This window comes from Mesoplodon mirus (assembly GCF_964341445.2).
Source record: "Mesoplodon mirus genome assembly, chromosome: X".
Lineage (NCBI taxonomy): Eukaryota > Metazoa > Chordata > Mammalia > Artiodactyla > Ziphiidae > Mesoplodon > Mesoplodon mirus.
Window position 1 is genome coordinate 116,557,175 of NC_138981.1, and position 13,472 is coordinate 116,570,646.

The 13,472-nt window shown below is 43.1% G+C and overlaps 1 protein-coding gene across 1 annotated transcript in view; it reads left to right on the forward strand.

The window, feature by feature from the left end:
* ADGRG4 (adhesion G protein-coupled receptor G4) overlaps positions 1-13,472 on the forward strand; it is a gene marked incomplete at both ends in the record, with an annotated part of 118,422 nt that overhangs the window by 22,365 nt on the left and 82,585 nt on the right. The window contains 9 exon segments of the mRNA XM_082609337.1: positions 4,522-4,733; positions 4,735-5,880; positions 5,882-6,536; positions 6,539-6,784; positions 6,787-8,802; positions 8,805-9,331; positions 9,364-9,676; positions 10,032-10,121; positions 11,774-11,963. Of these exon segments, the coding sequence (XP_082465463.1) occupies positions 4,522-4,733; positions 4,735-5,880; positions 5,882-6,536; positions 6,539-6,784; positions 6,787-8,802; positions 8,805-9,331; positions 9,364-9,676; positions 10,032-10,121; positions 11,774-11,963 (5,395 nt within the window).

Here is a 13,472-nt window from a genome sequence, read left to right on the forward strand (position 1 = left end):
GCTGCCCTCCCAATTTTCCTATTTCTATGTATATCACCACTGTTCTCCAAGTAGCCCAAAAGCAAAAGTCAAGTTCTCTGACATTTCTCTGTCTTCATCTCTTAAACCTCTTCGCTAACATAAACTGTCATGTCAATTCTTCCTTTCCAATAGCTGTAGGATTAGGGTTCCCCACACTACTCTCATCTCATTCCAAGCCTTCATCATTTCCACTTGTTCAGTTAGCCTGCAAATATTTATTGGACATCTACCACATGCCAGGCCCTGTACCAGGCACTGGGAATATAATGGTGAGTGAGCAAAGAAAGATGAAGGCTCTACCCATAAAGTGTAGTGAGGAAGACAGATATTAATAAGCACACACACATGAAAAACTGCATCTGTGACAAGTACTATGAAGAAGAGGTATGAGGGTTGTCATAAGAGGTATGTATAAGAGCCTAGAATAGATTGGTTTGACCTAGTTATGGAGGCAAAGGAAGGCAGTCTTCCCTGAAAAAGTGATGCGTGAGCGAGATCTGGAGGAAGAATAGAAGTTAATCAGATGAAGAAGGCTGGGAAGATCATTCTTAGAGGCAACAGGACATGCAGTAGTCTTGTGGTGGGAAAATAATGCCAAGTATTGCAGGACTAAAATGAGGCTGCCGGGCTGAAGCCCAGAAAACAAGGGAGAAACTTAGTACAAACTGAGGCTGGAGAGGCAGGTAGAGACCAAACCATGCATAGTTTTTTTAGGCTCTATTAAGAAAAATCTTTTTAATCCTATGAGTAATACAAGGCCACTAACGGGAGCTGAGTATGTAAAGGTGTGTGTGTATGTGTGAGAGACACGTGATCAAATTTGCATGTCAAAAAGATCATTCTGATTGCATTATGGAACAGATTGGAGGGGCCCCAAGAGTAGAGGCAGAATCTAGTTGGGAAGCTACTGTAGTAATCCAGGTGAGAGATTGATGGTGGCTTGGTCAGAGTGGTAAGTGATAACGGTGGGGATAAACAGGTGGAGTAAAGAGCTATTTAGCAGGTAAGATCCATAGGACAAGATTATGGATTGGCTATAGCAGGTGAGAGGAAATGAAGGAGATGGAGGGAGAGGGTTTTGGCTTACACAATTAAATGTATGATTCACTGCGGGAATATTGAAAGAGAACCCAGTTTGGAGAGAGTTCAAGTTGGGGCGTATTGAGTTGAGGTGTTAATGAGATATCCAAGAGATGATGTCAAGTGAGCAATTAGTTATGTAAATGTGGAGCTCAGAATAGAGATATGATCTAGAGATATAACTTTTTTTTTTTTTTCTTTTTTTTTGCGGTATGCGGGCCTCTCACTGTTGTGGCCTCTCCCGTTGCGGAGCACAGGCTCCGGATGCGCAGGCCCAGCGGCCATGGCTCACGGGCCCAGCCGCTCCGCGGCATATGGGATCCTCCCAGACCGGGGCACGAACCCGTATCCCCTGCATCGGCAGGCGGACTCTCAACCACTGCGCCACCAGGGAGGCCCTAGAGATATAACTTTGAGATTCATCTGTGTATATGTGTAAGTTGGAATCCTAGATGTGAAGAAACTATAGAGGAACTTCCCTGGTGGCGCAGTGGGTAAGACTCTTCGCTCCCAATGCAGGGGGCCCAGGTTCGATCCCTGGTTGGGGAACTAGATCCCACATGCATGCTGCAACTGAGTTCGCATGCCACAACTAAGGAGCCCGCATGTGTCAACTAAGACCTGGTGCAGCCAAAATAATTAATTAATTAATTAATTAATTAATTAAAAAAAGAAACTATAGAGTGAGAAGAAAAGAGGTGCTGAGACCAAGCCTTGGGGAACCCTGATATTTAATGGCCAGGTGAAATAGGATGTGTCTGCAAAGGTGATAGCCAGAAGGAGTGGCCAGAGAAGTAGGAGAAAAACCAAGAATGCATTATGTCATAGAAGTCAACTCAAAGAATATCTTAAGAAGGAGGGAGTGGTCAACATTATCAAAAGCTGTTGAAAGGTCAAGTGAGATGAGGACTGAAAAAGTACCCATTGTATTTGTCTACATGGAGGCCATTGGTGGCCTTAGTGAGTGCTGTTCAGTTGAATGATGATGGCAGAAGCCAGATTACTGTGGGCTAAAGAATGGGTCAGGGGAGCATGAAGACAGCCAGTAGAGATCAATTTTCTTTAAAGAAGTTTGGGTGTGATGGGGAGGAGAGTGACAGGGCAGTACCTGCAGAAGGATGTGGGGTTTTTATTTTATTTTGTCTTAGTTATTTATTTTTTAAAATAAATTTATTTATTTTATTTATTTATTTTTGGCTGCTTTGGTTCTTTGTTGCTGTGCGTGGCTTTCTCTATTTGCAGCGAGCGGGGGCTACTCTTCATTGTGGTGTGCAGGCTTCTCACTGCGGTGGCTTCTCTTGTTGCAGAGCACGGGCTCTAGGCACATGGGCTTCAGTAGTTGTGGCACATGGGCTCAGTAGTTGTGGCACACGGGCTTAGTTGCTCCACGGCATGTGGGATCTTCCCAGGCCAGGGCTCGAACCCGTGTCCCCTGCATTGGCAGGCGGATTCTTAACCACTGTGCCACCAGAGAAGCCTGGGGTTTTTTCTGTTTTATTGCAACAGGCTGGAACATGTTTAAAATCAGGAGGGGAAGGCTCCTTAGGGAAAAGAGGGATGACTGTTGGTGTCAGCTTTCTGAGACGGTAGCACAGTTTCTACCTGATGACTTCCATTGTTTTTTCCTATGAAATAAGAGGAAAAGGTTACTCGATAAACAGTGAGGGTAAAGTTTGAGATGGGGAAGGTTTTCAGTAGTTATTGCAGAGAGTAGGAGCATAAATTGACCAGAGAAAAGTGGTAGGCTGGATGGGCAGTGTGAATAGCTTATTTGAGGTTGGTGATCATGAATTTATAGAAATACTAATTCATCCTCCTGTGTGACTGTGCCCATCATTACATTAGAATGCAGGAAGAAAATATTGTGAAACTTCTGTTTATATTTATTTTTATCATATTCTTTTGGCATATTTTGAGTATGTTTATAATGTACATAATGTAAATTTATTCTACATATGTATACATTATTGGTAAATATATATACATAAATGGCATACGTTAAAGAAATTTTAATCTTGGGGTCCCAGGTCAAAACATTTTCAGTTTATAGTACTGAGATGAATAATAGGCATTTGACAACAGTTAATCATTTTTTGAGCGCTTCCTATATGCCAGGTGCGATGCTAAGTATTTTACATGCATTAACTCAATTCTCGAAACAATTTTTTAAGGTCAGTGTTATTATCTCACATTACAGAGGAGGAAATTGAAGCACAGAGAGGTTAACTAACTAGTCCAAGATTACATAATGAATAAATAAGGGAGCCAGGATGTAAGAATACATCTATTTGAATCCAAAGCTGGTCCTCCTTTTTTTGGAAGACTTTAACCACACAATCCAATTTCTGTAATAGATATAGGATGATTCAAGTCATCTATTTCTTCTTAAGTGAGTTTGAGCACTTGTCTTTCAAGAAATTGGCTCATTTCCCAAAGTTAATCCTCTTACTCAGTGTACTACTCTACTATGCACCCCTCTTTTAGGAGTGCCTATATTTTTTTATGGAGACACGATTGGATGGATATCCTGTTATTTAACCAGGGCATTATGAGAACCATATATAGATTTTGGAAAGTAGAAAATCATCTTAAGAAAAACCAAGTAAAAAAAAAGAAAGGGGCTTCCCTGGTGGCGCAGTGGTTGAGAGTCTGCCTGCCGATGCAGGGGACAAGGGTTCGTGCCCCAGTCCGGGAAGATCCCACATGCCACAGAGCGGCTAGGCCCGTGAGCCATGGCCGCTGAGCCTGTGTGTCCGGAGCCTGTGCTCCACAACGGGAGAGGCCACAGCAGTGAGAGGCCCGCGTTCTGCAAAAAAAAAAAAAAAAAAAAAAAAAAGAAAGAAAGAAGGAAGGAAGGAAGGAAAGAAAGAAAAAGAAAGAAAGAAATTAAAAAAGAAGGAAAGAAAGGAAGGAAGAAAGAAAAATCAAGAACAGTTGGCCCTTGAACAATGTGGAGGTTAGGAATGTCAACCCTCCAGAGCAGGGAAAATCATGTTACAAATTTTTTTTTTGGCTGCGCCACGTGGCATGTGGGATCTTAATTCGAACCCCGCACCCCCTGCAGTGGAAGCGCAGAGTCTTAACAACTGGACCACCAGCGAAATCCCCCCATTACAACTTATAGTTGGCCCTCTGTATCTGTGGATTCTCCATATCCGCTCTTCCACATCTGAGGATTCAGCCAACCGTGGATTGTGTAGTACTGTAGTATTTGCTATTGAAAAAAAGCTTGTGTATAAGTGGACCCACACAGTTCAAACCCTGTAATTCAAGGGTCAGCTGTAATCACATGATTTGATTTATATCTGATACTTATCTCCTCTTAAAAATATGAAAAACCATTATAGAGCTGTTTCTTAAAGAATTGTCTCTGACTTCTAAAGTTGAATCCAAAGAAACACATGCTTTGTAATTTTTCAGTTGTTTCTGAAAATATAGCAATTCAGGAAACAACTACAACTCTTTCACAACAAATAGATTTGACAACACCATTCCAAGTTACTGGACTAAAACTGCAAAAGATGGTATATTCTTCTACGGTGGTATCTAAAAGCATGCTTGTATTTGCAACTGATTATTCAACCAGATCGTATTTCAATACAACATCTCCACCTCTGGAAACAATGACTGCACCAAATTTTTTTAAAGACATCCATAGCTGAGACAGCTACACTCGCAGCAGACATTTTGTCTACTTCAGCAGCCATTGCTCTGTCTACCAAGAGTACCTCCATAGGCCCTACTACCAATTCCATGAAAATAAGTAAATGCCCATGTTCAGAGGGCACAAGGACAACAAAAATGGCTGAATCCATTGCCACTGAGACCTTTCATCCAAGGGTAGCTACTAATTTTCTGTACACATCTGGATTTACCAAGAGTTCAATTGCATCCAAAACTTCAGTGACTGGATCTCAGTTGGCTGTTATGAGGACAACATATTTATTCTCATCTATTGACTCAACATCCGTGTCTACAACATCTTGGCCCAAACATAAATCCACAGGTATGGGGGCACTCCCTATCTCCACAGCTAGCCAGGAGTTTCTTGCATCTACAGCTGCTGGAAGTGTACCTCAGTCCACGGTGGACCGGACTTCAGCTACAACTACTCACATTGGGACTGCATCAGCACTGCCACCTGAGTCTGTGCTCCTCTCCACAGCTGTTCCAGTGGATTCTGTATTTCCTAGAAATCAGACGGCATCCACATTGGCAACAACTGATATGGAAATACCCTTTATAGTTTATTCAACTAGGTCTATTGAAATGACACCTGCGCTAAGAACAGTTGAAACAGAGCCGGCATTTACAAATTTCCAGGATGTCTCTTCACCCAGAGTGGAGGGCACAATATCTACCTCCATGCCAAAAGAGGCCTCTTCCGTGGCCCTTTCTTTTAGGACATCCTCTCCATTCACCAGAGCTCAGAGTGTACAGACAGTTATTGATGCTGAGACTACACATGCAGCCTTGACTACTGGGATAACACTTGCACCTACAGTGGCTGAAACTACGCTTTACCCCACAATCACTGGGCCAGTATATACCCAGAATACACCCTCTGGTGGTGAAAACATGCTTCCTCTGATTTCCACTAGATCAGCTTCCACATCCAAGGTGTCTGAGTCTGGTCCCACATCAGTAACTGATGAAGGTAACCATCTATCCTCCACCAATGAGATCATTTGGACTTCCAGGCCAGAACAGACCCTGTTGACATCAGCATTCCATGGGAGTACTTCTAATACAGAACATTCATCCACAACTGCTAATATTATCATCCAACCAGAAGCATCCACAGAGTGAGGCCACTACCACCGCTGATGTTACTACCGACAGACATACAGCAGTTCTATCCAAATTGACATCTCCGTGGCTTGCTAATTTCTCCACAGCTTCTGGAGCCACATCTGTAACCAAATTGCCTGAGTGTAAACTTACCAGCTTACTACTAAAACCCACATCTATGTCCACAGTAGCTGGAAATGAACTTCTTTCAACACCAAGGGAGACAGTTTTTCCACCAGTAGATAGAATATCTACCCTTGCTTATGTTGAACCAAAGTTTTCTACTGAGGAGAGTGCTCCTGAGAACACGCAAACAGAGACAAATGGTACAATTGCATCTGGAGAGACAAGAGCCCCTGTTGCAGAGTCTGCAACGGCACAAAGATTCAGAACTGCTGTGACAAGGAAAGAAACCACTTCCCATTTTCTTAAGGGAAAATCGACTGTAGCAGTGACAACCGAGGTTTCTCCATTTGCAACGATACTGGAAGCAACAGATGAATCTGTTTCCCCCCTTCCTGGTATAGAGAAGCTGACTACCCGATTGGATAACACAACTGCAACTACTGAAGCGAGAGAAAGTTGGCTTTCTACGAAACCGGTGAAAACCACACCTAAGAATTCACCTAATGGAACTACAGAAATCTTAATTCCACCCACATCTACACAGCACATTGGACTTCAGAGACTCTACCTGAGGGGAATCCAGCTCCATCTCCCACTTCTGGGAGCACACAGACATTTTCTGAACCCCTGGGTGCTTCCACCACAAGGATACCGAGGACGAGTTTTGCCACTATCCCTACAGACAGGACAGCTATGTCCTTGACTCCTGGTGCCTTGTTTCCACAGCCTATGGCCACGCATTCCTCAGCAACCCCTGTGCCTATTACCCTGTGTTCTCACTGCCAGTTAATGTCTCTGCTGTCACCTCTATGATGCTGTCTGAGGAGACTAAGGTTACCACGCCTGGGCCTTCTACACTGGCCAGGGCTTCCTCCACATCTCTGCCCTCAGATATCTCAACTCTGTCATCAGCTGCAGTGACCACAGCATCGATGCCGCCATTGGATCAGAGCACTTCCACAATGAGCGGTACTGTGCCTTCCCACAGAGACTCCATCCACACCACTTCCGAGGCCACAGGGATCTCTGTCAGGATGACACCCACGGCGGTTCCCTCTCTGACAGAAACTCTAGTCTCCTTGCTGAGGCCTCCCACTCCTGTGGCAACTAAGGCTGAGACCACCATTCTGTCCCCCTCAGTTGACACAGTAACCCCTTCCACACCCACTCTTGGCAGCTCTAAAGCTCTCCCTGACAACGCTCCTGTTGTGTCCTCCACTCATGTAACCTCAACTATGTCTACACCATTAGCAACCCAACCCATAGCTCAAGTGCAGGAGACTTCTACCCCTGCTCTCAGCTTTCCATACACTTTCAGTGGTAGTGGACATGTTGGTAGCTTGGCTACCGGCCCCACAGACACTTCCGTTGTTGATGACACCATGCCCTCACACACCTCTGCCAACAAGCTGATTACTTCACTCTATGGTCACGTTTCTCAATCTTCCACACATCTTGTAAACACACTGGTCCCCACCTTATTAGTGACTGACATTTCTACCTTATCTTCTGACAAGGAGCAGATGACCACCTCCCTGGGAAAGACCCCTAGAACTCTGAAGGTGACAGAAATGTCCTCATCAAAGAATCCTTTTATTTCAGACTCCCACAGTACTTCATCCTCGGAAATGACAGACCCAGGATTTGCTGAGGCCACAGAAATTTCCAGTCACCAAACACATTCACTTTCAGAGACTCCGTTTGTGACTCCACCTAATGAGAGTCCAACTTCATCTCCCACTTCTGGGAGCACGCACACTCCACCAACGGCAGATGTCCACCTTTCAGAAATGCCTACCAGTCTTGGCAAAACAGCTCTCCCTTCACAAGCTCTGACAATGACCACACTTTTGTCTCCTGAAAAAGAGAGCATGAGTGCCCTCTCAGTATATACTCCCAGGACTGAGCAAAAGATGCTAAGCACTACCTCTGTGACTCACCCGTTCTCACACCGCCAGGATACTTCATCTGCAGATACCATAACTTCTGGGACAACCAGGATATCAAATCCTGTAAACAATAACACAACTCCTTCACACTTGCTTTCATCTAGCACTCAACCTGAGGTGTCTTCAGTTGCCTCTCCTATTTTTGAAAGCACACGGACCTCCCCTGAGACTCTGTCTCTTTCCACACCTCGACTATCTAATGCCAATTTTACAACTATGTCTCCTGACAGGATCACTACAGCCCTCTCTGCTCCAAATGTACCTACAGCACTTCTTGGGAAAACTGCTATGGCAATGTCCATTCCCATCTACCAGAGGTCCCCACAGCCAGTTAGTGTCACTGCCTTCACCTCCAAAAGTGTTTCTGACACTCCCACGGTACTAATGACTGAATCTTCTAAAACAGCACTCGCAGATTGTTTGAAAAGTCCTTCTGTAGCCACTTCTGGGCCTGTGGCTGAGATGTCCTCAATGTCAGCTAATGACTCTGTGCTTCCACCTTCTGCTGTTTCTTCTGATGCTTCCACAACAGGTGGATCATTCTATACTTTATTGTCTTCAATTACCCCCAGGCCTTCTATGACCATGCAAATATCAACATTGGATGTCACACCTGTGACATATGCTGGGTCTACTTCAAAGAGCACCGTGGCTTCCTGTGCTTTCACTACTTCAGAAATAACCGAGATGTCCTCCAGGATCACACCTACATCCTTTTCTTCCCCAACAGGGCCAAATGTTCCTTCTGTGAAAACTATTCCAACCACTACAATGGCTGGGATAGTGACTGCACTCGTAAGCACCCCTGCCTCTCCTCTACTCAGTTCTAAGAACATGAAGCTATTTCTTCCATTCCAAAGACCATATTTTCACCATTTCTATCAACAACCCGACAGCCATCACAAGGGTACGAGGCCACCACTCTGGGCATATTCTCTGGGATTACTAATAGCTCTCTATCTACTGTAAGCAGTGGTAAAGTAACAGTTCTCACAAATACTTATTCCAGAATTGCCAACCCTGAAAGTGTGCTTTCATCTACTCCCTCAGAAAATCCCCACACTTCCTTGAATATTCAGGCTTCCCCCTCTTTGACTGGCTTTAAGAGCACTCCTGGACCCACAAAAAGTGTAAAAGCCACCACTTACCATTCTTCAAATAGAGAAAAGATGACTTCCTTGTCAGAAAATACTTCAACAGCCATGACAAAAGGTGCCACGTCTGTGAATGCACCTGTTTCATACCCTCCCTGGATTCCATCCAGTACAGCTCCACCCTCTTTGACACCATTTCTTTTTTCACCTCAAAGTACTGAAGCCGAGTTCTCTACTCCAAAGACTTCTTTTCCTCCTACATCCCAAATGGTTAATAATGGTTGAATGGTTGAATTGACCACACCCGGTCTATTGGTGCCATGCTTCTACCTAGCCCTACAACAACATCTGCATGGAGCAGACTCCCAGCTGCATCAGCATCCCTGACATTAGTTCTTCCTAAGCCCACACAGGACTCCGTTCTAAATATAGCCACCACTACATCCACTGCTACTGGAGCCCCATTTCCACTCATACCCACTGGAGTAACACATCCTCCTACAGCAACTGTGTCTTCACTACCGTCTTCCTCTTTTGAGACAACCTGGCCAGACTCCACACCTTCCTTTTTATCTATGGAAACTTTGACTTCACCTATTGCCATTAAGTCCAAAGGTATGTTCCACAATATATGTAGCATAACAGAATGCATGCACGATGGGATGTCTGTTCTCCAAGGGAGCCAGTTCTCTGAAGGCAGAAAGGTAAAAAGAAGGGTACAGCTATTTCTTACTTTTTTAATTTATTTATTTTTGCGGTACACGGGCCTCTCACTGTTGTGGCCTCTCCCGTTGCGGAGCACAGGTTCCAGACGCGCAGGCTCAGCGGCCATGGCTCATGGGCCCAGCCGCTCTGCGGCATGTGGGATCCTCCCGGACCGGGGCACGAACCCATGTCCCCTGCATCGGCAGGCAGACTCTCAACCACTGCGCCACCAGGGAAGCCCTAATCTCCTTATTTTTAATTACAGTTTCCTTCTACAATATTGAAATGAGCTTCTCTGTCTTTGATGAAGAGCTAAGGATCCCTATTACCAGGGTTGTAAAAGAATTTGCAAAAAGTTGGTAAATAATGTTTTGAATATTTATGCTACATAAAAAATACATGAAAAAAATATATGACTGAGTAGATTAAAACTAGGCTACACTGTTTTTCTACCTGTAATACATTTCACAGCAAATTGGTTTTGATTTTTTTTGCTGCAAATTTATCCACTCTGTAATCAACACCATGAGGATGTATGAGGTCTCTCTTTCATAGTGCAAATGCTAAAAGCTTTTATGGGATGTTATTATTTTAATTGGTTTAGAACTGTACATTTCCCTCCACTGACATGAATTCTGGGTCTTTGCCAAATTTCCCTATTTGGGGAGCTTAGGAGAGCCGTGATAACATAGCGTATGCCATTATACTTAAAATATTTTTGTTTTCTGCATTTTCATTTCTCCTCTCTTTTACATAAGAGATGTTTCAGTTATCCTTACATTTTTCTGATAATAAGAGTAATACGTAAAAAATTCAGAGACTAAAATCTGAAACCCAGAAAGTAAATATCCTCCCTAATATCGCTTTCTGTATTAACTCCTCTTACCAGTTTAAAGTATATTCTTTCATATTTTTTCTATACATATAATAACAGTGATACATGTGTGTTCTTTTACAAAAGTAATTAGAATCAGTAATTACGCTATTCTGCAACTTGCTTTCTTTTCACTTAACCCTGTATCTTTGAGCACATTCGTGCTGGTAAATATAGATCTACCTCATATACTTTAACATGATTTCACTGGATGGTTGTATTGTAGTATTTCTTTTTAATCCAGGCATCTTTTGGTGGACATTTAGGTTGTTTCTATTTTTTTCTCTATTTGGAAACAATGCTGACAATGATGCCCTTGCAATAAATTTGGGGGGCACTTGAGTATTTCTGTAGGATAAATTCCTAGAACTGGAATAGCTGGATCAAAGGACATGAATATTTCACATTTTAATAGCTATCACTAAGTGACCTCCCACCAACAGTAAACGATGATGTCTGTTTCCCCTCTCTCCCCATCAGCATTTATTTTCAAGTATATGTGACATGATTATAAGTGCTTGAAAATGGGTGGGTGTATTCATCCACCAGGGCTGCCATAACAAAATATGATGCACTAGGTGGTTTAAATGACAGACTATTTTTTCTTTTTCTTTTTAATTGAGGTGTAGTTGACTTACGACACTGGGTCAGCTTCGGGTATATAGTAAAGTGGTTCAGTTATGTATATATTATTTTACAGACATTTATTTTCTTACAGTTCTGGAGCTTGGAAGTCCAAGATCATGGTGCTGGCAGGGTTGGTTTCTGGTGAGGCGTGTCTCCTTGGCTTGTAGATGGCCACCTTCTCACTGTGTCCCCCCACATGGCATTTTCTGTGTGTGTGCACGCAGAGAAAGAGAGATCTCTGGTGTCTCTTCCTCTTCTTATAAGGACACCAGTCCTATCAGATTAGGGCTCCAACCTTATGACCTCATTTAGCCTTAATTACCTCCTTAAAGGCCCTATTTCCAAATACAGTCACATTAGGGGGTTAGAGCTTCAACATGAATTTTGGGGGGACACAGTTCATCCCATAACAATAGGTGAAATGTAAATTGAAAAGCTGAGGGGAGAGATGGAGATGTTGAACCGACTGAAATAATGAATGCAGCTTAATGACCACATCATCTCAGGTAACTTTACTGGGTTAAGAAAGAGCAGCAGGAATCCTCAAACTGATATGTTTTGTCTTTTACAGTTGACTTCTATATTTCAGGACAGTGAATTTGTTCTTGCTAATCTGGCTGTTCAAATTAAAAGCAGGTCTGTGAGTGTCATCTACTGTGGGTCTGTTTCTATCCCGAGGGGATTTCCTTTGTTTTTGTCTGAGATTTAGAGACTGCTGCATTTTGAGTTTCATCTTCCCTTCTGAGTGTAAGTTCTCTTTGGAATGAGAAAGAAGTTTGTATTATTACTGTAGGGTATAAAGCCAATGGGAGAACAAAACAGAAGAAAGTAAATAGAGGAAACAGTAGAACTGGACTCAGTTACCCCTAATACCACTTTTAGCTTTAATATGCTATGATTGTGTGACTTAGGGAAAAAAAATCATGTCTTAAAGGGATGAAAGGCTAGGGATGGCCATTGCATGAGGATGTATAAGGCCTTTTACTTTTGGATAATGCACTTTCAGGAATTAGAAATTCCAAGGGAACTTGAAATGTTTAAAGTGAGGAATGCTGGTTAGTTCAAGACCTGCCTGGGGCACAGATTTGGAGAGGTGATTGCAGTGAAATTGGCAGGCACTGAGTAGTATCCAGAAGACCATGACCAAGGCAACTGGTCATCTGAGAAATATTTTCTCTGCTCCTGCCCTGCACATATACTAGTCCCCTGTCAAAGGAACATCCAGAAGAATCCCTTTGAAAAATAAGCATGGTTCTGGTATACCATGGTAAGCTGATTTTTTAAAACATTGAATGTGACTGCCTGTCTTCCATACCCTGGGATTTTGGTTTCTTTTGCATGTTCAAACATAAATGGGTTCAAGAAGGTTCATAGAATGTAATGGAAGTAAATCCACGATAGGTTATTAAAAGAAAATTGGAGGGCTTCCCTGGTGGCGCAGTGGTTGAGAGTCCGCCTGCCGACGCAGGGGACATGGGTTCGTGCCCCGGTCCAGGAAGATCCCACATGCCACGGAGTGGCTAGGCCCGTGAACCATGGCCGCTGAGCCTGTGTGTCCGGAGCCTGTGCTCCGCAACGGGAGAGGCCACAACAGTGAGAGGCCCGCGTACCGCAAAAAAAAAAAAAGAAAAAAAAAAATTGGAAATGTCTGGAGTATACAACATTCTTTTAAAGAACTGTGTCTATGATTTTTATTTATCACCAAGGTAATATGTGGTCATTGTAAAATCTTAGAGCTTTATAGAAATATATAGCATGGATAGGAAAAATCTTCAGAAACCTGCCTTTCCCAACCTACTCTGGTTAACAGCTTATTTTATATATTTCTCTAGATTTGTTGCCATGTGTTTACTAGGAGAATGGGCTCCCACTCTACATACTGTTCTACAACTTTCTTTTCTTGCTTTAGAATACCTCATGTACATCCTTTCAGGCCAATACATACAGATCTAGCTTATTCATTTTGATGACTGCATAGAATTCTTTTGTACGGGTGCGCCTTGGTGTATTTATCCAATTACCTTAGTGATGGACATTCCAGTTACTTCACTTTAGTATATATATTTTATACACCCCGGCTGGTATAGATTTCTAGAAGTGGGATTGCTGAAGCAAAGTCTTACCACCATTTTGGTATGCAAATAATGACCCAGCTTTTTTAAAGTGTCTCCTTGGAGCCCTAGTATTATGAGAATTCCAAGCTGG